The following is a 25,408-nucleotide window of genomic DNA, read 5'->3' as shown; positions in this document are numbered from 1 at the left end:
AATCTTTGACCTCATGAAAGTTTGGACGGTCTATATTTTTTGGTTTCCTATGTGATCTTTCAATTAAGAATTAATCATTCACGAGTTTTATCAAAAGTTTTATTATTAATTAATATATATTATTATATATACAAAATAAAATATAAATTTCTACTAATCTATATTTATTTTAAGGAATTATTTAAAAATTATTTGTTAATCAATAAATTATTGTATCTATAAAATAAAGGGGAGTGCTAGGGGAACAATGAAAATTTTGAACAACATGAACAACCACTAATCAAATGAAAATATACTACACCCTAATTTAATGCTACTAATTAAATTTACTCTTTTAACCCTATTAATTCACATTGTTTACACATTGTTCAAAAATCTTGTTGGTTACCTATACTTTTCCTAAAATAAAATTCGAATTCCTACCATTCTATATTTATTTACAGGAACTAGTGAACTAGTCCATAATTTTTTTAAAAGGTATATATATACTGAATAGAATAGTGGATACACACGAATGAACAGGATAGTACTCCCAAGACAACACGTGTCCCCTCCTTGTTCAGAGAGAACCATCATCGTCATGTGCCCTTTCCACTTGTCCATCATCTAAATCCATTACGATACATTCAAGATAAGCAGAGGGCCCCAGTCTCTTTAACTTTGATTTATTTTGTCCCCTGTTCCATTGGATCCAAACAGTATAGCCTTAGATCTTTCACTTATCGATTTACTTTTACAGCAACTCGCAGCTTTTCCTTTTGCTTTTGCTGTCAGACACACAACCTTGTAAAGCTTCCCCGAATTTCAGAAGAAGCAACATTAGAGAGAACAGATTGCTGCAACCAAAAATCGGGGAAAGCAAAAGAAGAATATAAAAATCATCAGGCAGCAATATCATGCTATCAAATTGGAAAAAAAGGAAAGTAAGAGTGGGCCAGCCACTCATCCAAGATTATATATATATTTATTGATTTATTGATATTCAAGTTACTCACGGGATAACGATCGCGTGCCAATCCCCCTCTCCATTCTTTGAGCTCCGTGGTAATCCATTGATCTCACACCCTTTCTCTCTTTATTATATATAAAATATATAATGTTTGCTTGGAAGCCACTTCTACCGAGTTCCAAATGTATACGTATGGTATGGGTATGGCCTATGCATATGCTTGGATCAAGCTATGTTTATTTCTTCAATTTGATTCCATTTTTTTTTTTTTTTTGTTATATTGCAATGCTTGTTTGAGGTTATGATGAGCAAATTCTCAAGGCTTTTTTCATTTTCTGGAGTTGGTGTCCAAAGAGATTCACATATGGACAAAATTTGAACATTTATGATTCAATTTTATCCGAATCTAAAGCGGTTCCTGATTTCAGGCATGTTGCAATGATATGATTGGATTTTTTAGCTGATTCATGGATGACATATTCAACAGTCTTTTGCGCTTGACAAGTTATATAAGTGATCGATTTATTCAATTCATAGGTGAGTTTTTCTATTTTGTCGCTGCTTAATTGCTCTGTATCACTCGTCAAAGTTGTCAATTTCATATTTGCATGATGCAGAGGATCTGGTACTTAGAGATGCAATCAGATGCATTGAAAATTTTGGGGTCACACCGACGATCTCCTCTTCAGTATGCTGTTCAAACGGCTATACCATAAGCACATCTTGGAAGCCACCTCAATGTGGAATTGGAATCTGTGAAAATAATAGAGCCTCTTACAATACAAGAGAACTGCTTGTAGATACAAGATCGTTAATTGTACATGCCAGTCATATCACTGCAATTGTTCCTTCAATTTGTTACAAAGGGTAACAACCTTACATCTTCATAACTCATATCCAACTATACTACAAACGAATAAATAATAAATTGCATCGATGTAAATTGTGAAGCTTGTACACAGTCTGAAATTTCCGCTATAATCTTTTTGGCTAGTTGTTTTGCTTTGCTAATATGTTGGAAGACAACTTGTGTGTGCAGTTTGACACTCCCATTATATGGAATACAGTATGCTTGGAATTTGGGAATGGCTTCTTTCCGATATTCTTTCTTGTGCATTAGATGTGCTCACGATCAAGTTCATAGGTAAAACAAGGTTTATGAAAGCAATACAACATTAGATTTTAGAATTCAAATTACTTTTTTATTTGGAGATCAGTTCATTCCTGTTATCGTGTTTGTGAATACATCAAGAAAGTGATAACTGGTAATGATTGGCATTCTCAGACTTCTGTCTCGCGTGCGGAAAACCTTGCGCGGTTCCTATGATGATATTGGCTGGTTGCAGCATGCTCCTGGAATGCCTCCAGTACAGGATGGAACTTCAAGATTCCTGGATTTACTTGCTGACATAAGGTCACAATTTTATCTTAGCCTAAAGGCTTAAATTGAAATAGAAATAGAAATAGACCTTAATATATCTTTCCCTCTGAAATGCTATTACTTACTATGTTATTATATTATGTTGCTTATTCAAATGAGACATTCAAAATGTAGCTGGTTGCTTCATGTTCATCACTTTGGAGGAGTTTGTTGAAATAAAACTTTTTCAGTTTGTGTTCTACAGGAATGGAGAGCACGCACTGCCCAACTCATTTGTTTATCTGTTGATTCCAGGTATGTCAAAATCCACACGTAAATTTTATGTACCATTTTAGTTTAGCCTTGAAATTACAATATTCATATGTGATAGGCCTCTTTAGCAACCATGGACCCTTGTATTTTGTTGCCACTAAGAAGTTCTTTTCCAAGATGGGTCTAGCTTGCCATATTGCAAAAGTTCATAGTGAGGTAATTGATCAGTTTATCTGACTTGGTGGATCAGTTTCACTTTCCAATATTTCTTATTTCTCTTTCGTCTTATTAAGGCATCGGTAGAACACAATGCCTTGGTACTCAAGCAATACATTGAGGAGATTTATTGGGGTTCGGGCAAGCCTGTCATGTTACTAGGACACAGCAAGGGCGGGATAGATGCTGCGGCTGCTCTGTCGTTGTATTGGTCAAATCTGAAGAACAAAGTTGCTGGATTGGCACTGGTACAAAGTCCATATGGTGGCACCCCTGTAGCTTCCGATATGCTTCGTGAAGGCCAGATTGGAGACAAAGAAACCCGCAGGATCATGGAGCTTCTAATTTGCAAAGTAATCAAGGTAATCAATTATTTGTTGGCTTCATAGAACAAAAAATTGTTTGGGTTTAGGCCATTTCACATGTCCACAAGGAAATTTTGAATTTTGTGCAGGAAGTTTGTCTCCAATTTTCTTGTTAACACTTAACAGTAAGTGTGAATCATGTACTTTAGGGTGACATACGGGCACTGGAGGATCTCACATACGAGAAGCGAAAGGAATTCATCGCGAAGCACGAGTTGTCCCTCGATATTCCTCTCATATCCTTCCATTCAGAAGCAAGGATTGCACCTGGTGTTCTTGCCACCATGACTCAGATAGCTCATGCAGAACTTCCGTGGCTCCCATTGCCCAAATCAGACCACTCCGACACCTGTCTCGTGTCCGGACGCCAAGTTCCGGTAATGATTCCTATATCTGCTGCCATGGCTGTGTGCGCTCTCCACCTCCAGCTAAGGTATGGAGAAAAGAGCGATGGCCTTGTCACGTGCCGTGATGCTCAAGTTCCAGGATCGGTGGTTGTGAGACCAAACATGAAGCTTGATCATGCATGGATGGTGTACTCTTCAAAGAAGAAAAATCCTACTGAACCTGATGCACGTGAAATGTGTGAAGCTCTGTTAACTTTGCTTGTAGAGCTTCGTAACATGAAAAACGGATTGGAGCAACCTCTTTAAAGAGGTAAGTCTCTCTCTGATTTTTCTTCCTCAAAAGTTCAATATTCAATTTCCGTGGTGGGTGTTCAGTTTTCTTTGGTGCCTAGTTTTACCTTTGATTAGATTCAGTAATTTAGCTCCCTGCTTTCTTATTATAATGTAACGCCATCAAAAATTGCCTACCGGAATTTGTTGCAAGATCCAAGTAAATTGCTACTATTTAATTATTTATTTATTGAGTTCAATTAGGAATCAAATACTTTCAAGTAATATCAGTTTTTACAGATGTAGCCGATGTGATCAGAATGGTCATAGTCGTGCTAAATGCAAAAATCCTAATTCGGGAAAAAATGAATTTTTTTAGATAATTCTGACTTTATAGATCATCACATTTAGAATTGCAATGTTAGTTCTGTCCTAAGTTATGCATACGAAGTGATTCTACTTTGATTTTAGTTGTATTTGTGAAACTCAGCACTTGAATTTTGCATTTTTACTTTGATTTTAATTATATTTGTGTAATCTTGCACTTGAATTTTGCAGTTTTATTTTTATTTTGATAGTGTTTGTGCAAAGCTGCACTTTTTTATGCACTTTCATTATGCAACAGGTTTGGTTTAAGGTTTATTGTGCAATTCTACAAATAAACTACAAAATTCTGCACTTATATTCTGCAATTGTGTACAAATTCTGTAATTTGGATTAAAGTTGTGTAATTCTGCACTTAGTTAATAAAATTATGCATTTCTGCACTAAAATTTTGTAATTCTGCATTAATATTCTGTAATTCTGCACAGATTTTGTAATTCTGCGCTTAGTAAATTAAATTCTGCAATTCTGCACTAATTCTGAGATTCTGCACTAATATTCTGTAATTGTGCACATAGTTAATTGTGTATTTTTTGCACAAATTCTGTAATTTTGCACTAAAATTGTATAATTCTGCTCTTAGTTAATAAAACTCTGCAATTTCGCACAAATTCTATAATTTTGAACTAAAATGGTGCCATTCATGACTAAAATTAATAAAACAAAACAAAAGAATTTCAGGAAAAAAAATACTTCTTATAAAATTTTTAATTAATATAATTTTATTGCAAGTCAAAGATCCATTGAATAATTGTGCATTAACTAAAATTAAACAACTCTAATGTTTCTATACTACTATTCCTTATGCTTTATTGTACAAGTATATTGTAAACAATGACAAGAGTCATTAAGTACACATACATTGCAAAAAGTGTCAGCCAACTTGCTGAAAAATTTACCAAAAACCAAATTATTCATTTAGAATAGCAAAATGAAATTAAAATTGGGACATATATACGTCTATTTGGTGATACTTTTCTCTTTTCACATGAATGAACCAGACAAATCTTTTAGGACTTCCAGTATATCTTTGAAAGACACCTTTCTGTTACTGTCCAAATGATATACTTTGGAAATAATTGCAACATAGACAAACCAGTAAATTTTGGTACCCCTATTCAATTCAAACAAATCATAGACCTGAAATTCCTCGAGTGTGGGCTATGAACAAATTCAAACAAATCATAGACCTGAAATTCTTCGAGTGTGGGCTATGAACAAATGGAACCATAACAATATGAGGCTAATTTTTTTCCATATGAAAATAATTATGGTGTAACTCAATAAAATGGACGTGTATTAAATATTTGCGCTGCAACTTATGTTTTGCTTTGTTTATTTTTTTTTTATGAAACAATTTTAACGGAACTTGCGTTTATAAAATGGGCTTTTTTTTATTATTTTTTGAAATTTAAAAATGCAGGTTGCGCATAGAAAAAGCATATGAATGCAAAAAAATATATACTTCATTTACTCTCAATCTTTCTTTGACTGTGTCTTAATCCAGTATAAATAAACATCTTTTATATTATCACAAATTGTTAAAAAAGTTATAACCACTTTTTTTATAGTTATCATAAAAATGGAGGAATTTTTGGTATGGTTAATTATGAGTCATTTTTTCTTACAATTTTTTAGAGAAAAAAATAAAAGTAATACATAATTAATTTAATAAATAGAAAAAGATGCAAAGAGATAAAAAAAATTAATAAAAGTAGACAAATAGTTGAAAAAAGAGAATGGAATAAGAAAGAAGACGAAGTGATTGGAAGTTATGCGAAATAAGAATAAGAAAGCATAAACCGTGGTAGCCAACCAGGTTTTATGCTCATAGCTTTTCTTCATAAACCGTGGTGACCAAGCACGGTTTTTAGTAGCATTTTTCCTTCATAATCCGTGGTAAAGAACGTTTCCTAAGTGTAAACCGTGCCAACCTCCCACGATTTATGCACAAATTGAAAATCGTAGTTACCTACCACGGTTTACATAATAACCAAAAAGGACACTCACGTAAACGAATTGAAAATATTGTATTTGAATAAAAATCTCACGCCCATTTTAATTGAGTAAATTGCCCTAATAATAATTACTCAAAGCCCGACAAAAACACTAATAATAATAATACCATTCATAATCATAACAAAAATATTAACAGCCATATCATTTTTTGTTATTAAAAATACTAATATGTTAATAACATTAATATATTAATAATAATAGTTAATAATATATTAAAAAATAATAATAATAAAATAATGATAATAATTAATAATGATAAATTATTATTGATATCATAAACAATTTTATAAAAAAATATTTTTATACTACATAAAATATTTTTATTAATACATTAATAATAATAAATTATTATTATAATAACCAGTATTATAAAAAATTAATAATATACTAATGATAATAACAATTACTCATATATAACAAAAACACTAATAATCATTGTTCTTAAAACCGAACTGGATCGGTCGGTTCAACTGGATTAACTGGGAACTGGTCATTTAGTCGGTTCGATTGAGGTGTAAAACTGTCTAACAGAAAATCGGTAAAAAAACAGGTCGAACTGACGATTAATCGGTGAACCGTTTGAACCGAACGATTTTTTTTCGGTTTTCAATTTAAAAAATTAAAAAATAAAAAGATATATAAACTCTCCCCCATTTTCTCTCTCTCACTCACGCACAAGACCCACCCCCCCTCTTTTTCTCTCTACTCCACGGAACCCTAGCCCCCTTTTCTTTCTCTCTCCCAGCCAACAGCAGCAGGAGCCATTGCCCAATGCCCAACGCTGACGTCACCGACGAACTCGTCTCCTCAGCCAGCATCCAGTCTCGTCGTCGCCGATCCTCTTCTCCTGGATCCCATCTCCTCGAGTCGCTAGGTCTCATCGTCGAACGTAGAGGGTGCTGTCGCGGCTGGGTGGAACTGACCGTGGTGGCATCAAAAATCGTCGCATGTGGAAGGTGAAAGTATACTCGTCGCTGCCATCATTTCTCTTCCCCTCGCCGTCAGCTCTCTCCGTCGCTGTCGAGCCCTCTCTCTGTCTTCGTTGTTGTTGGCCACCCTGAAATCGTGTCTCCGTCGGTCCGTTTTCATCGTCGATCCCCCTCTCCCGCGCGTCAAGCCTGTCTTCAATCCCCCTTGTGCCTGAGCTCACTTCCCCTTTTCCATCGCCGTCACTTGGATTCCTCCTTCGCCGCCGGTCTTCAATTTAATTTTGCTTGTTTTTGTAGTTTTATTTGGTTTCTGATTTCTGATTCTAAGTTTACTAATTTCTTCTTAGCTTGAGTTTATGAATTTCTGAGTTTGTAAGCAGATCCCTGTCCTGCTTCAGTTTTTATTTTTGGGAGTTAATTGCTATTTTTTTGGATTTGATCATGTTGATTGTTGCTTGTTTGTCTGGGTTAATTGTTGTTTTTCATTGCTGTCTTCTGCATTTAATTTCTGTTGATTGTTGCTGTCTTTTGCTTTTTAGCTTTTAATTTTGTTAATTAAATGAATTAATCAAGTTTTTTTATTCTGTTTTTGTAAGTTTTAAATTATAATTTTGTTCTGTTTTTAATTTGTTACTGCAATTTGATTTCATAATCTGTTTGTTTGATTTCATAATATTTTTGTAATTCTGTTTATTTATTCAAATTATGATTATGGTTGTTCAAAATTTAAATTATGATTATGTTTGCAAATTCATTGGTTAGTGGTTATTACTAATTTATTTCAGTTGTTTGTTATTTTTTATTATTAGGTTATAGATTGAAATTTTAAATTTTAAATTTTATTAGGTTAAATTTTATTGAAATTTAAATATTTAAAATTATATATTAAATTTTTAATAATTTTTTTAATATTTAATTAAATCGGTCGAACTTTAGCTGAACCCAAGTCGAACTATTAAACCAGTGAACTAGTCACCTCACCGGTTTATTGACCGGTCCGGTTCTCGCAACCTTGCTAATAATAATAATAACGATGATGATGATGATGATAATGATGATGATGATGATGATGCCAATAAAACTAACAGTTAAAATATAAATAAATAGAATACAAATAAATAAATTTATTCATCATAAAAATATAAAAAAATACTCGTCCATTGAGTATGATCCAGATATTCAATAATATATTCTTGAGGTAATGTAAAATCACGAACCATTTTTTCTCTTAATTTTACTCCTCACCCACTTAAACTGTTCCCTCTTCTTTTTGCTATTCTTTTTCCTCCCTTCCTTGCAACCAAAAGCCTCAAACCCTCCTGATGAGCGGATATTTTATACGCTTTTTGGCATAGTTTTCATGTAGTTTTTAGTATGTTTTGTTTAGTTTTTATTAAGTTTTTACAGATTTTAGTGTTAAATTCACATTTTTTGATTCTACTTTGAGTTTATGTGTTTTTGTACAATTTCAGGTAATTTCTAGCTAAAATTGAGGAGCTGGAGCAAAGTCTGATTCAGAGACAGAGAAAGCACTGCAGATGCTGTCTAAATCTGACCTCCTTGCACTCGGAAGAGTTTTTCTAGAGTTACAGAAGTCCAAATGGAGCGTTCTCAACGGCTATAAAAAGTTGACTTCCAGAGCTTTCCAGAAATTTATAATAGTTCATACTTTGCTTCAGATTAGAAGGCCCAAAATTGGCGTCCAATGCCAGCCTCCTGCCCCCTTCCAGGCGTCCAATGCCCAAGGAGCAGAGCCCAGCGTCCAAACGCCCAGAGAGGACCCCCTAGCTAGCATTTCACGTCCTAGAGGCCTCATAGCACGTGGATCTCATCAAAGTTCAGCCTAAGCACTCACCAAGTGGGCCCCAAAAGTGGATTTTAGCACTAAAAAGATTGTTTTACCCTTACTAGTCATTGTTTAAGGGATTAGATTTATGTTATTCAAACACTTTTGACCATCTTTACCATACTTTACACGTTTACCATTGTATTTCTTTTCAGTATGAGTTTCTAAACCTCCTAATTTGAGGGGAGGAGCCCTGCTGAGTCCTATGAATTAATAAAAGTATTACTGTTTCTCTTCGATCCGTGTGTGATTAATTCTAAGATGTATATTCGTACTTCAACATGGTGAATAGGATGATCAGTGACAATCAGCTATGTTCATCATACTGAGACAAACGTGCCTGACAAACACCCATGTCTACTTGGGTTCATGTGAATACTTCAGTGGAAAGCATTGAACCACCAGCTTGAATTATACATCTCTCAGACGGCTAATCTACGACTTCGTTGGGGACTTCTCGAGACACCAGGTCAGCCAATTTACGGGGAGATTAGGGTCTCTGTGGTAGAGGATAGAAAATGAGAAAAGAAGTAGCAAAAATTGGTTGAAGAAGTGTGGGAAAAAATGTGGCTAAGAATCGTGCCTGAAACAAAGAGAAAGAGGAGAGAATCGCGTATGAGACAGAAGAAAAAAAGGAGGTGATTTTGGCTTGTGTAACTGAAATTGATGAAAGTAGGGATGGAAAAACTTCCCGAGACGCGGGAATCCCTACGGGGACTGCCCCAAATGGGGATCTGACTGTGGAAAATTTTTTCCGCGAGGATGGAGATGGGGGACAAAATTCTCCCGAGGCAAGTGCGGGAACCCGAACGGGGATCCCCGGGGATGGAGATGGGGGACAAAATTCTCCCGAGGCAAGTGCGGGGACCCGAACGGGGATCCCCGCCCCGTCCCCGCTATTCCCCGTCCCTACTTTTTTCAATTCAGAGATCCCTAACGCTGTTCATACTCCATCCAACCTCTCTGCAGCCACCCCCTCGCCACTCTCCCTTCTCACCGCGTCGTCACACCTCACCATGCCATCACCCTCACTGCGTCGTGCTTTCTATTTGTGGCGGTCCTTTTCGTAACTCTGCCGTCGTGTCCGTTCTCCTCTCTGTTGCCGTGTCTCCCACCTCGTCTACTACTTTGTCCTTTGACTCGTCGTTGCGTCCCCCCACTGCTTCATTTCGAAAGAAGTCACCATCGTGTCATTTAGACTTTTTATATAAAATCTTACTGTTTTTGTATATAATAGATACTTGCAGATCTAATCATATGAAAATTAATAATTAGTTAGAACTATCAGATAGATGGGGAATGGGGTCCCCGCGGAAAATGGGGCCCCGTGGAGAATGGGATGGGGAGCAATATTCCCCCACGACAGGAAATGGAGACGGGGATGAGGAGCAAATCTGAGGACGGGGATGGGGAGTAGGGAGGCATCCCCCGCCCCCGCCCTGTCCTGTTGACATCCCTAGGTGGAAGTGAGGTGGAACGCGTATTATCAGTAAGAGTGGTATTTGTTTTTCAATTTTTTAATTGTTTTATTTGTGTATGTATTTATATACGGTGGTGGTTGAAATTGGTGTACATGTAGCATAATTAATAATTTTAACATAAAAAGATCCTTTTTAATAATTAAATATTCTTCATAGTCCTTGAAAACAAATTTTCTAAATTTTTTAAGTCTTAAATTTTAAATTCTATTTTTAGAGTATAAATTTTAAGTTTTAAATGTTAAAATTCTAATGCTAAATTCTAAATTCTAAAAATTAAAAATTAAAAATTAATAAAAATATATTAATATTTACTGATTAAATTTTTTTTTTTTAATATAAAGCAATTGCTTCTTTTTTTTCTAGTATAAAAATTGATTAAAAAGAAAAATTGTTAGAAAACTATTAGAATTTATTAATTTTGGTCATTAATTATTCATCAAATATTTAAAAATATGAATTAATGTATATTATTAAATTACTAAACTAAAAAAATTAGATTAATAACTAAAAGAGGTAGATAAAAATAATAAATTATGATGTTTTTCATATTTTTTTTTTCCTTTTTGGTAAAAGAGGTACACTCGCACGGCAATAATACGATAGTTTAATTCTTTTGGGGGGGTGTATAGTAATGGGGCATTAGGCTGCTAACGAGTTATATCTCAAACAGTATAGTCTTTTCATACTCACTTGAAAGTTGCAGGTTTGAATCTCTCTATCTTTGGTAAAAAAAAAAAAAAAAAAACAAACAAAACAGGGCATTAGGCCTAAAGAAAAGAATTAAATAATTACCAAGCAGGCTGATATAACTTTCCTATTATCATCAAATAAAATACATTTTAGTAGGCGTTAGTTTTTTATTTGTTTTTGGTCATTGTAGGCCTTAGTTAACCGTCCGTTTATGATTAATAAGTGACCCTGGCCCAAATGGTATGAATAGTAAAGCGTATAAATGTTGCCACTACCCAGTGAACCATAATAAAACTATCAGACCAGAACAAAAGCCCAAAAATGACCAATATTTGAAAAAAAATTTCCCTGGAAACTGGACAGGATTAAGAAACTTAACAGTCAAAAAAAAAAAAAGAAAAGAAAAGAAAAGAAAAGAAAAAAGAGAGGAAAATAAACTTAGGTAATATTAAAATCAAATTAAGTATATACATCAACTATCAAAATCAGTTATCAGTATACAATATATATTAAAATATAAATTATATTAAAATAAAAAATTATATTTATTTATATATAAATACATAATGTTAATTAGTAATTAATTTCAGTATATAACTAACATTTTTGCAAACCATGATAATTTAAAGGAACAATGATAATTAGTTAATTACACATACATTTAATCTTTGTATATTGTCAAGATTTATTAATAATGTAACTCAACCTTGTACTTGGTTAATGGGCTGTGTACTCGGATATGGATAACAATATGTGTGCAAAATTTACGTGTTAAATAGGCGAGCTAAAAGAGTACAATTATTGTGAATGTAGCAGAAGTCACCAAATTGAATGCGGCACATTTCAGATTCATTGAAAGAGAACGAGTTTAAGGATGCCAAGGAAAGACAGGAGTTGGACGGGGTGTTAATGAATTTATGATTTATGGTACCGCCAATTTGGATAGGAAATGGAAATTGCAGTTTATTTAGTGTCAGCAGAACAGAGCCTATACCCTTTGCAGTTCTTACGATTAGACAGACAATAAATACAAATGTCATCGACCGTTAGAATTTAGACCATCAAATTGTTCCATTTTTATGTAAAATTTAATTGAAGTGTATAAAAATTAATATTCAAAATTTAATATAATTTTGATTATGTTGCAATTTTCGTTCTATCATTTGATTATGTGTGCTCAGTGGTCTTGAACTATCATCTAGTCACATATTCACTTGATTATTGAAATTGTTTTTTTTAATTTTTATATATAAAATAAATAAATAAATTGAAGATTTATATAGATATAGTCATATTTCATCGTTGAAGGGAAACTTCAAGTTTCTATGCTTCTCTATTTTTTGAAGTAGACCTGTAACCTGTTTGTCTCTTGTAATATGCTGAAAGTTGAACGTAATCTGATTCCATGTGTGTCAACGGTTGAGGCGTTCAGCCCGAGTTGGCAAAGAGAGAAAGCAGAGAAATAGTCAAAATTAAAATCCTAAACAAACACGCATGCTTAAATTAATATATGAAGATTTGCATTAAGTTCCAGGGACTTCCCCTTCAGTAGGCATAATTCACGCTATACTCAACATGCATAATTAATTTAATTACACGCAAATTGACTACTACTCCTCTTGCTCTATCTTATTATCTAATTAATCTTATGCACCTTTTAAGTTACACCTCACAGCACAGGACCCATCAATATTGGCCATCTCAAGAACCTATGTAACCGCCCACCTTTGAAAAAAGACCATAAAAAATTGAATTACTAAAAGAAGTCAATGTCCAGGTGGAAATTCTCAGTTCCTTTTTGCCTCTAAATTTTTTAATTGGTTTATTGTTAGAATTTAGAAGAAAATTAACGTGAAATCATTCTCTTTAAAAGGAAAAAACAGGGGGGCAAAAGCTGTGTAGCATGGGTGCCACGTGAATTGCGCGTGAATAGGTGACAGATTAGATTTGATTGAGGTGGGCATGCAAGGCATACAAAACAAGTTAGGGAATAACCAATAGTAAATAATGGCTCCACTCATTTAATACACAGCAAATGTTTAAGGTCCTGCTCAGTAGCACTAGCAACCAGCAATTGCTCAGTGCTCATACCCCATATGGCCATATTTAATCTTCTGATCAATTCGCATTACCCCATAGTTGCTCTCGTTTTATTCACTCACAAGAAGCATTGCATTCGAATGGCGTATATGCTAATGTATATTATTTCATTTCTTTATGATATTGAATGGAAACATAATAAATGGACAATTGAAAATTCATTACGTCTGCGCATTAAAAATTAATAATTAAATTAGTGATTAATATAAAATATATGTATTTATATATAAATGTAATGTGATTTTATTTGTATCCGGATTATTTTGTTAGACATTTTGTTTTCTTAAGGAAATTATGATTCACAAGATACCTGCGGAAAAAAAGTTTTGGTGAAAATTATATCAGGGATGTCTTTTGAAAAAAAAAAAAAAACATAATTCATTGGTGAAAATTCCAGTGAATCTTCTCTTAATGAATGCCGAATTGGGGGAAGACAGCTGGTTTTACAACATTTTCCTGAAACTCTTTTGCCTTGACAAAAAAAAAAAAAAAAAAAAACGAAAGAAAGAAAAAACCTTTGCCTGTCTTACATTTCTTCATTTGCACAAATGAAAAATCAAATGGCTCCACTCATTTAATGTTTTGGGTCCATGTATTTAGTTACCAGAGTAACTACAAGTTTTAAATATATTTAAATATATAAAATTTAGTTAAAAATGTCTTTTATATATATATATATATATATATATAGGGACGAACTTACCCGGCGAGTGGGGGCCTCGGCCCCAACTTTTTTAAAAAGAAATTAATGCTAATAAGTTATTAAGTATGATTTATTTTTTAAAAAATGTATTTAGTATTTAGTCTAGTATAAATAAAATTTAGTCAATCACCAAAAAAAAAAAAAAGTTTAGTCCAACTTAAATATTAATGATTTCTAATATCTAAAAAATAAGTAATAATATTAAAAAATCTGAAAAAAGATATTATTACTAATATTTTTTAATTAAACAAAATTTTTCAAATCCCATAAAGTGGATTCTTTTTCTTCTTGTGAGCGTCCTTCTTGATTCATTTGGTATTAATTCTTGCTGTTTCAACTGCTACAATTGAAAGATCTTTTTCAGTTATAAATATTGTGAAGAATAACTTAGAAACAAGATGAAAAATGAATTTTTTGCTAATTATCTTTTAATTATATTAAAAAGAAAACTGCTAAAAAATTTGACACAGATTCTATTATCGATAAATTTTATGACACGAAAAATCGACCACTTCGTTAGTAAAAAGTACATGTATTTTTTGTACTTTAAAACATATTCTATATCAATATATTTTTATAATACATCTTACGTTATATAATTTTTTGCAAAATTTTTAATATCATATATGTTATTGCCCCATATATATATATAATTTTTTTTATAAAATATTTTATATATTCAATGAATTATCAAAAAATTTTTATATATATTAAAAAGAGTAATTATCCAAATCAGTTGTCAAAAAATTTTTTAAAAGCGGACATTTTAGTCCATAAAAAAAATTATGCGCATATCAATTTTCAATATTTTTTTCTGCTAGACATAACAATTTTCGCCCATTTTCCAACATAATTCACTAACGGAGAATGCTGATTTGGTAGATAAACTTGCACACATGGTAGTTAAATATCCACGTGTGCGAAAAGAACAAAACAATTCCTGGTCTGTAATCACAAAGCAGTGTCGTACGGTGCCTTCTCATATTGAAGGTATCATTCTTCATCGTTAAGGCTTTATGTTGAAATCCGTGGGATATCACAACTAACACTAATAGCAGTGTCACTGCCAAACTCATAATTGCTGGTGGGAAATCAAACAGCCACAGCGAGAAGCAGGACTGCTCTAATTTCAACAACAGTGTGGAGGAGCACATGGCGGAGCAAGTGGATGAAGAAGAGGAAGAAGCAGAAATAGAAGAAGACGATGAAGGGGTACAAACTAGATATGCTTCTTAACAGTCTTTGAGAACTCCTTTCACCAATCTCAACCAGGCCGATGCTAACCTCGCCCTTGTCCGACCTCTTCAGGAACAGGTTCCTTCTTTATCTTATCTTTGATTTGTTTTGTATAATCTTCGCAACGAAGACGGCGACAATTCTGCCTTTGACACGACGATTCTGCCTCTAAAAATTCTATTTAGGCATGCGACGATGACGTTCTCTTCGAATTGGATCAGGTGCTAATTCAATCAAAAAATAGAAAATGGATCGAGACAGTGTAGGAGGAAGACGAGGGGTAGATCGAGAGAAGGAGGAGGATAGAAAAGAAATAGGTGGCAGTGGCATGACTGGTGTTGGAGGTGACAAAAGACAGAACATGGAATGCCAAAAGAGCTGTTGTTGCTGAGTGACAAAGGAGGCGTTCCTTTTTTGTGCGATGGAAGAGTTGCGATGATGATGGTACCAGATATGAGATTTCACAAAGAGGAGGTGGATGGTGAGGGAGAGTGAGGTGGTGAAGGTGGTTGGGTCTAACTCTGGAAGGAAAAGAGGAGGAAGAGAGAAAAAGAAAAAACAGAAGAAGGAATATAGAAACAATGGCGGTGATTTAGGTGGTTAGTGAGTCGTGCCATGGACTATTTTGTTTTTCTCACACAGATAGACATTTAATTGTCACATGTACAAGTTTATTTGCTAACTTAGTATTTTTTGTTAGTGAATTATGTTAAAAAATAGATGAGAAACTATTATGTCTGATGAAAAAAAATGTTGGAGACTAAAATAACTATTTTTAAAATTTTGAAAGACTAAATTTTACTCTATTAAAAATTAGTTAAAAAAAGTTCATATATATATATATTCTAATTAAAAAATTAGCCATTAGAATTATCAAATCTATTATAATAGAATAATACTCGTCTTATGTATATACAAAAATAGTCACTAAGGTAGCGTTTGTTTTGAGGTATTGAGATAGAAACTGGAAGACTGAGATTTAGTATTATGTTTGTTGGTTCAGAGACTGGTATTAAAATTTCTGTATCTGTCCCTAAAATTTCAGTATTTCAGTACCTCCAACAAGTAGGGACACAATGGACTAAAGTTTTTAGAGATGGAGACTGAAACTTTAATAACATTTTATACCTAAAATATCCTCATTTCAATTAATTAATTTTAATTTTATCCTTTATGCAAATTAAATTATAGTTTCATTCTTGTTTCAATTTCTATCTCTCACTTTGTACCAAACAGAATACTGAAATTTATTTCAATCTTTGTTTCTTAGTCTCTGTCTCTCAGTCTCAGTCTTTTCGTCTCTGTCTCTCCACCAAACACTACCTAATTAATTATGTATAAAAATATATATTTGATACAAAATTTTATTATACTAATAAATCAATTTGATTATTTGTTTATTACATATTTTATTATTCTATTATGATCGACGTGTTTGAGTATTCTAATATCTAATTACTTAGTTAAAAATTATGTGACTTAATATGTATAACTATAAATAAATAATATATAATAATTAATTTAATAGTTAATTTTTAATGTATATAATTTTTTTTACCAAAAATATATTAAAAATTTTTTTATTAAAGAACTTGTAGATTTAATTTCTAGTAGCACACAGAGAATATGAAAAAAGAAAAACCGTGTTATGTTTTGCTCATTAATGATATATCAACGATCAGCAAAGCCTTGTCCCTTTTTCTCTATTAATTAAATGGTACCTAGAAAATTCGATTTACCTGATTAATTAACTTGTGTCAGTACCTGATATGCCATACCATATGGTTTCTCATTCAAAGAATTACGACACGGAATAGTTGGAGTTTTCTAATACTGGGGCCAAATGTAATTTAAATTTTCTAAGAAATAATTTTCAAATGCTTTGATTGAATGTATGTTATCCCGAATTGAGGAAATCTAGTAACTAGTAAAACGATGGAGGAAAACAACAGATATGCATGGATGTTGTTGTGTCATGGTTTTCTTTTTCCAAGGAAAATTGATAAACAATATATGAATACACCAGATGAAAAGCGCCAAGCTTTGTTCCAAGTTTTACTGGAAAGTGAAAAACTAGCCCCTTTATCTTTCACATACATATGGGTGACAATGTGAATATTGTGACAGTAACCTTAGCCTGAAAAATAGTACTACTCTCTTTGTTTCACACTTTCACTCAGCAAGATGACCAAATTGACGACCCTATACTTAGCGTCGAGTTATGTTATTTTTATTACAATTCAAGCGTTGTTTAGCAACTGTAATTAATAATAATAACAACAAAATCATAGATTCCATCTTCATTTTATTTATTTTTGTAAAATGTTACTTTGACTCTTCTTGTACACAATCCAAGTATAAGAGATAAAATATGCAAAATATCTGAATATGGGACCCCGCATGCTTTCATCTTTTACAATAGAATTATTTATACTTAATTAAAAAGTCAAAATAGCATTACTCCCCCACCCCTTCCTCCACCTCCTTCTTCTTCTTTCCCTTTTACTCATATTTTTATTTTGTATCACTTTGAAATCGTTCATGGTTAATTAAAATTAATGGACTACTCTTGAATAGGAGAAATACTAGCTAGAATTCATTAATTTAACTAATATGTATTTAAATATAAATATTAAAATTATTATTAATAAAATTTTAAATTTTAAAATTAATAAATAAATAATACATAAAATTATTTTTAATATGACATAACCAAGCATGTATAATAGAAAATGTATTTATTTGAGTGTATTACATGGAGCTAGAAATTGGTGCTTCCAATTTCTTTGAAAAATTTCACCCATCAATTTTAAAAAATTGGATATATCTAATATTACACTAACTAATATTAATCTAATATTAAACTAATATTAATAGAATACTAATAGAATAGAAATAGAATCGTCTTTTTTGTATATTCTTTTCGGTTCGGTTGTTACCGCGCACTTTAGCAATCGATCGAATCGTATAGATATCCCTTCAATACAACGTAGGTCATCAAAAGGGTGCATAACTATACAGATAAGTTCACACTAACCCGTCAATTTTAGATCTAATTCGGAATTTTTTTTGGGAGGTATTGGGAAGGAATTAAAATGTAATAATATCGATTCATACAAATACAGAAGAAAATGTTATCTATTGATTCAAATGCTATACCTACGAAATAGGAATAGAGAAAGAAAAAAGAAAAAACTGAAAATTTCACACAGTACTTTTGATTGAAAAATCAATCTAATTTATTTCGTATTTTTCGCTCAATGAGAAAATGGGTTAGATTCTGCAGGATCGATCAAACTTGTGGGACTTAAAGAATGATGAAAGAAAAGAAAAAAATAAAAAAAATAAGTAAAATGTAATAGAAGAGTCCCAGTTTCAAACGAACAAATTCAAAACTTGATTAAATTTTTTTTTAATTCTCGAAGAATGAGACAAAAACAAAAGGATTGATCGAATAATATTTCTTGTTCTTGTTAAAAGATCGTGATTTGACCATTCACATAAAATTTTAAAATATTTTTAAATTAAAGTTAAATCCGCAAATTTCACTTCTCATAGAATAAAAAATAAAAAATTTATAATATTAAAATTGAACCTTTTAAATTTATTTTTTGCTAAATAGTCTTTATATTTTAATAAAAAAGGCAATATTATTAAAAATATCATATTTAAATCCATATTAACATTTTTTTGCCAAAAGTAGTCTAAATTTAATATTTTTATATAAAACTTTTTAATTTTATAAGTGTTATATTTATATATAAAGCTTTTTAATTAGCGCACATTCCACACATAGTCATTAGACAGAGGTAAGTAAGTAGACCCTCTGAAAAGGACAAGTAATAAGTGATGTGCGAGACCTAAAGGAATGAGGAAAGAACATGTGGACAAGAACAGTATTAGAGTCATAATGAGGGAGTTTAAGGAGAAAAGAAAAATGCAGGTAGGGGGTTAAAAAGAAATAAAGATTAGTAGTAATAATGAATGAAGCGAAGTGAAGAGAAGAGGAGATGAAAGGAATGGTTAGACATTATTAGGTAACCCTTCCAGCCCATGTCAGTATGGAAAATTCCCCATCCCTATTGCTCGTCCGATGCTGCCAGGCTGTAGTGAGTAGTGACCCCTTCGGCTTTGGTCCAAGCCATTAAGGCCTCACTCTCACTGGCCCTTCCCTTCAACTCACCCACCCACCCACCCGCCTTTAACATACATGGTCAATAAAATCTGAAAAATTCATTAAAATAGAAGCACATACTACTAATATATACTAAATAAATATAGGGAAATATCTTTGTAGATGGTGCATGTAGCATAGTATAGAAGGGAAGCAGGTGCATATGGGAGTATTAATGACGAAGGGGGAAGGCGAGGTTATAATGTGGGCATGAAAGCAGAACCATTCGTGTGGGGGTCACTTGCAAAATAAAAGCCCCACCCCCTTCTCTCTCTCTCTCGTACACACACACACACAAACACAGAGCCACACTAAGTCTCATTCTACTACTCCCACGTATATAAGCACAAGCGCCACCCAACTCAGTAGTAACTCGTACTAATACTCAGTGTTCCACACTGCATTCTCAGTTCTCACACACAACTATCTGCTATACTACTAGTTAAGTAGTATTATCAAGAATGGGTGAGGACCTACCAAGCCCAAACTCTTGTTATTCTTCTTCTTCGTCAGTTAGTCTGGATCCGGAAAAGCAGAAAAGTGCGGGAAAGAGGGGGAGGGAGAGGAGTAATAACAAGAATAATAATAAGCACCCGGTGTACAGAGGGGTGAGAATGAGAGCGTGGGGCAAGTGGGTCTCTGAAATCAGAGAGCCTCGTAAGAAGAATCGCATCTGGCTCGGCACCTTCGCCACCCCCGACATGGCCGCCCGCGCCCACGACGTCGCCGCCCTCGCCATCAAAGGCTCCTCCGCCATTCTCAACTTCCCACAGCTCGCCCCCCAACTCCCCCGCCCCCACTCTAACTGTCCCCGTGACGTCCAGGCCGCCGCCGCCAAAGCCGCCTCCATGGACTTTCTCTCTCCCTCATCATCATCATCATCGTCGTCGTCGTCACCATCATCATCAATATCGTCGTCCGAGGAGCCATCGACGCCGGAGGAGCTGGGGGAGATAGTGGAGCTGCCAGCACTAGGAACGAGTTTCGAATCGGCGGAGGCGAACAAGGAAATGGTGTTCTTGGAGCCAGTTGATGGGTGGCTGTATCCTCACCCATGGTGGTATCACAGCAGCAGCATTTATGAGGAGGAAGTGAGGGAAGATTGCGGTGTCTATTTTACCGGCGGGGATCAGATTTCAATGCACACTCAGTCTAAGTCTCACCAGTACACCACTCTTGACCTTGATCCTCCTTCCTTGTGGCAATACTAATCTCATCTCTGCTCTACGTGTAACGTGTGTGCTTTCAGTTTTGCTTTCAATTCCTTTCTTTTCTTTTCTTTTCTTTTCTTTTCTCATCTTATCATTATTAGACAACCCCTTTTTTTATTACTACTACATATAAGATAAGACTATATTTTCTCTTTATTTTGTTTTAACTTTGCATGTGAGCCTTTTGCAATTTTTCATCTTAAGTGCTCTTAATGCATTTTTCCCCCTCAAGTTCACGTCTTTCTCTTTACTTTAGGTGTGAGGTTTGTAATGCTCTTCCTTGTTAATAATAATCTCTTTCGTTTCCACTTGTAGCACAAATAGTAAGCCCTTTTCTTTCTATTTATTTATTCATTCTCTGTTTTGTTGTTCCTTCGTTCGTGCGGGGTCAAAATTGAATATGTATGATGTTGAAACTTACATGAACAAAGTGATTCAGAGCTCATATAATTATGCTTTTCGGAGACAGGAATAAATGAAAGCTTATAAAATATAAAGTAGATTCCCTATAACAGAGAGTAACTCTATTTTAATCAATGGCTACCTACATCACCAATTTGGGCCCACAAAAAGTTAATAAATTAAAAATAGAACTTGGAAGTTTTAATGACGATAATAACATGACACACCTCCTCTTCATTCTAACGATTTTTCTCAAAGATTTGCAATTTGTAAATGAATCTATCTATCTATTTCTGTTCTAAACCAAGACGCGTACAGCTACCAATGGTGTCTTGACACGCGACGCGGAGGTCCTTGTTTCCTTTTTCTTTGGCCGTATTACCTTTTATTTAGGGTACTGCAAAATAGTACTTGCTTATTCGCTTTACTAAATTAGTAAATTTGCAGTGTGCAGTAAAGCCCATATCTTAATAAATAATGATTAAACAGGTGAGGCGCAGTTATATCATTTTTCATTTTTCATTTTAGAATGTTGTCAAAGACTCAAAACCTTGAGGCTTTGAATCATAACATGGTCAGAAAATTTATGATCACTGAATAGTTTTAATGTGCTAGTACACGTATATGCTGTAGCTACGACCCCGGATCAGATAAGTTTCCTTGGGTTGTTAAATATTCATGGTCAATTTAAGGATCTACTAAGTGTTAGCGGCACACAAATTCAGGATCCCAACTCAAAGCACACAATTTTTAGCAGCCTCCAATCACATTAGTTGTAGCCTACACCAGTTGACAACACAAGAGAATCTATTGAAAACTCAGAGGGAGCAGGAGCACTGAACGATTTTTTTTTTTGTAAATACAATAATGATGAAGAAAAAAAAATATGTCTAATTATCAAATTTTTTTTTAAATATTGAACGTTGTTATATTCGCATAGTATTGAATGTTTTTTTATTTAATTTTTCTTTATTAACAGTAGTACTGTATTATTAGCTAGGAAGATTTTTAATCAGAATGTACATGATAAGAGACTAATAGTAGTAGTATATTATTTTATTCATCATGTAACGAAGAAGAATAGTATATTGTTCACAAAAGGTTTTTCAGGGCAAAAAACAAATTAAAGTAGTAAATGCAGAAAAGAGGAGTGCCAAAATTCGTATGTCACACTTGGCACAATTTGTTGTGGATAATTAGTCTCACCCCTCATCAGAACTGTTGAACATCTATTTTCATCTACCGTTCATGACATTAATTAAATAGTATTGTGGTCCATATATAGATATACAATCTACGTTGGAATGAAGATCCTGAATGTGACATAATCCTGCGATCTGCCTTCGCATATTACTCATATATATTCAAATGAAACAAATTTGCCCCTTCTGTATGATCGTTCCCTTCTAAAAAGAAATGGTTTGTTCGTACTATAATTTGTGGCGACGATATATACTCCTTTCATTGTTGTACGAAATATGGTCCTAACCCTACAAATTATGATTCTATAAATTCTACAAAAATAAAACGAAGCACACTAGTATTTGTAGTTTTGCTCAAATCAACAAGCGTTCCTATTTCTGTGGTTTATTATACAGCTTTTCTTATGTATAATAAAGTATTTTTTTAAACGGTAATATTACGAAAACAAAAAAAAACAGTTAGAAGTTATTTTATCTACCTTTCATCAATTGTTACAGTAATTAATAAAAATTAAATAAAACAAATTGTGACTGATTTTGGTAAAAATTTTTTGGTTACCAAATATTTTTATTTTCTAAATAAAAGTAAAACGAAAATATCTTCATCGAGTCGTCATCACTCATCAGCCCTAACTCAACATTATTGGGATGCACCGATATGATAAGTGGACACCAGTTACACACCATTAGAGAAAGAGTGACTTCTGCTCCAATAATTGAGCAAAAGCTTTTAATCCATGTCTTATCCATGTTCAATTCATAATTTCTCTTCCAACGATTCATTTTAATATAAAAACTTTTGATAATAATAATATTATTACTATAAACAGTCCTGTTTATACTTTTGAAGTTAATAACGGTAATACTACGAAAACAATAAAAAAACAGTCAAACACTTATTTAATGTACTAAATAAGGTAAATTATAGTTAATTTTGATTAAATTTTTTTTATTATTAAACATTTCTGAGTTAATAAATTGATACTATTATTTAACGATAATGTTAAAAAAATAAAAAAAATCAAAATTTATCTTATTTAATAAATAATATATATTAAATGAGACAAGTTCTGACTAATTTTGATAAAAAAAAATTATTATCAAATATTTTCAATTATTTAATTAACTATATACTTTTAGTATAAAATGTTTTTACTTCATTAAGAGTAGTAATGATCTTAGACAGTTATACCGATGTACGATCCCTTATATAAGTTAAGTAAACCACTAAAAATAGGTTGAGAAAAATATTTTTAAATTTTGTTATCAATAACAATATTTTTAAATAATTTTAAAGCGTATAAAAAATATTTATTATAATCAAATAAAGACATACTCTATTAATAAAAAAATATGACGTAATTTGTTTGTTAATATCAAAATCTTATTTATTATATAAAAAATTTCATTTGTTAAATCATTATTTTTTTATCAATGTAGAACGTTTTAATTTATAGATATATTTTTGTCGTATTTTTAAATAATTTAAAAATAATTTTATTGATAATAAATTTTAAAAGTTTTTTATAAAAAAAATGATTTAAATATATTTTTAATTAGTTATCTATATAAATTCCTTATTTGCAACTAACCTATCAAAATTAGCCATATACTACTAGCTAAGACTTGTCAAGACTCAATAGGTGTTAAGAGTTAAGACGACGAGAGGGAAGGGAGCGGATCGCGGGGACCCATTTGTTTGCATACTATTTTTGTGTTCTAGTACAGATGTACGTCTACAAGCTAAGTTAGATCTTCAAAACTAGAAATGAGATTGATTTGATTAAATTAACAGAAAAGGACAAAATGATCGTGACTTTTTAATTTTTAGATATTTAAATTTTTTAGAATTTAAAAATATATTTAAGTTTTTAAATTTAGACACATTAATTTTTGAGTTTAATTTATTTTATTTTAAAAAAAATTTATGTATGTATTTATATTAATTAAGTCAGTATAAAAAAAATTATATTTCATGTTTTGTTAGGCGTAACAAGCCTAAGTGAATATGAAAAATTAATGTGTTTAAATTAAAAAAATAAAAGATTTAAATATATTTTTAAATTTTAAAAAAAATTAAATATCTACAAAATAAAAAATTAAAGACCTATTTATTATTTTTTTTTTAACTAATAAATGAATGGATTGGTGATGGACGGCTTATCAAGATACCAATTAACAAGATTATAGGTAGATTAATTATTGTTCTCCGTGTATCTATCGAATTGTTAGCGCTGTCTCTCATGTTCCCATCCTTTGCTGCTTTAATTCCTTTGCTTTATTAATTGTGAAGAAATAAAAGTGCTGAATCCTTCAAAAAGTGAGCGATTTACAGTAATAATATTTTATATATATTGTTATGTTATGTGGTAAACCAATTTTGTGTTGCCAATATTTTTATACAAATTTTGCTGACCTTGAATATAATGTTGCAATAGAATCTTCTACTCTAGCAAAAAATTAGTCTTATATTAGAATTAGATATTTCAATTACACCAATTAATATTTTAAAACTGATAAAAATACGAGACATTAGTCTTTAATAATATAATGAATCACTTGATAAAAAAAAATAAAAAAACTTATATATATGGTGTATTTTTGTCTATATTAAAATATAATTAGTACAATTAAAATTTCAAAAATTATTTTAGTGTAGATAAATTAAATTAATATAGTCCATTTAAGATTTAATTTTTAAATAATAGTTAATTGTATTATTAATATATTTTGACCACATCATCAAATAATCATCATATCTTACTCTTTGTGAAGTGAAGCTCATCCTTACACATGGAATGAATCCTTTTAATTTTTTTTAGAAGATAAAATGTAATCTCTCACTATTAATTTTATAAATGAAACTAAAAATAATATAAAAATATTAAAAAATTAAAAATTACACTTTATTCTTTGAATTAAAAAAATGAAAGAATTTATTTTTCTCACACATACATGCAAAAACTTTTCGATGCAAAGTTGACTTCATCTAATTAATAAAGGAATTAAATTCTAGTGTGATTGATTTTAATCCATCTAATTTAAATAGTGATAGTTAATTACCCAACTAATCATTCCTATTCCTTGGTAGTTGGTATAAAAGATGTTAACAGAGGATGGTCTACTCAGATTCCACCATCACATGCAAATGCAGGCGCTCCAAAATACCAAAGCACTATTTTGCTTTAATTAGAAACAAAATTAAACAACAATGAATCGTTCATGAATACATACAACAGAGATGTTAGCTA

General features: G+C 32.1%; 2 protein-coding genes across 7 annotated transcripts; both read left to right on the top strand.

Moving 5' to 3' along the window:
- Nucleotides 1-656: 656 nt before the first annotated feature.
- Nucleotides 657-4,640, top strand: LOC107630259 (uncharacterized). Of its 6 annotated transcripts, none has more exons than XM_088508714.1 (10): nt 657-1,044; nt 1,378-1,486; nt 1,567-1,816; nt 1,989-2,093; nt 2,235-2,363; nt 2,575-2,624; nt 2,701-2,798; nt 2,876-3,160; nt 3,313-3,820; nt 4,406-4,640. In XM_088508714.1, the coding sequence occupies exons 2-9, from the start codon at nt 1,417-1,419 to the stop codon at nt 3,814-3,816; spliced, it is 1,491 nt and encodes a 496-aa protein (XP_088364840.1). In that variant the 5' UTR covers nt 657-1,044; nt 1,378-1,416; the 3' UTR covers nt 3,817-3,820; nt 4,406-4,640. The 6 variants fall into 6 exon arrangements, with proteins under 6 accessions (XP_088364840.1, XP_088364839.1, XP_088364843.1 ...); XM_088508717.1 differs by having other exon boundaries at nt 1,001-1,150; XM_088508718.1 differs by having other exon boundaries at nt 1,025-1,144.
- A 14,594-nt stretch (nt 4,641-19,234) lies between these two features.
- Nucleotides 19,235-20,874, top strand: LOC107630258 (dehydration-responsive element-binding protein 3). Its single transcript, XM_016333356.3, has one exon. The coding sequence runs from the start codon at nt 19,804-19,806 to the stop codon at nt 20,551-20,553; it is 750 nt and encodes a 249-aa protein (XP_016188842.2). The 5' UTR covers nt 19,235-19,803; the 3' UTR covers nt 20,554-20,874.
- Nucleotides 20,875-25,408: the final 4,534 nt, after the last annotated feature.

The sequence above is a fragment of the Arachis ipaensis genome, chromosome B3 (genome assembly GCF_059453495.1).
Source record: "Arachis ipaensis isolate K30076 ecotype BB chromosome B3, ASM5945349v1, whole genome shotgun sequence".
NCBI lineage: Eukaryota > Viridiplantae > Streptophyta > Magnoliopsida > Fabales > Fabaceae > Arachis > Arachis ipaensis.
This window is presented reverse-complemented; position numbering and strand designations above follow the sequence as displayed.

What these genes read in the sequence shown, in the direction of transcription:
- LOC107630258 (XM_016333356.3), top strand. Translation starts at nt 19,804, where the DNA reads ATGGGTGAGGACCTACCAAGCCCAAACTCTTGTTATTCTTCTTCTTCG.
- LOC107630259 (XM_088508714.1), top strand. Translation starts at nt 1,417, where the DNA reads ATGGATGACATATTCAACAGTCTTTTGCGCTTGACAAGTTATATAAGT. An exon ending in CCTTCAATTTGTTACAAAGG is followed by an intron (nt 1,817 to 1,988) that starts GTAACAACCTTA and finishes TTGTGTGTGCAG; the next exon opens with TTTGACACTCCCATTATATG. An exon ending in GCTCACGATCAAGTTCATAG is followed by an intron (nt 2,094 to 2,234) that starts GTAAAACAAGGT and finishes TGGCATTCTCAG; the next exon opens with ACTTCTGTCTCGCGTGCGGA.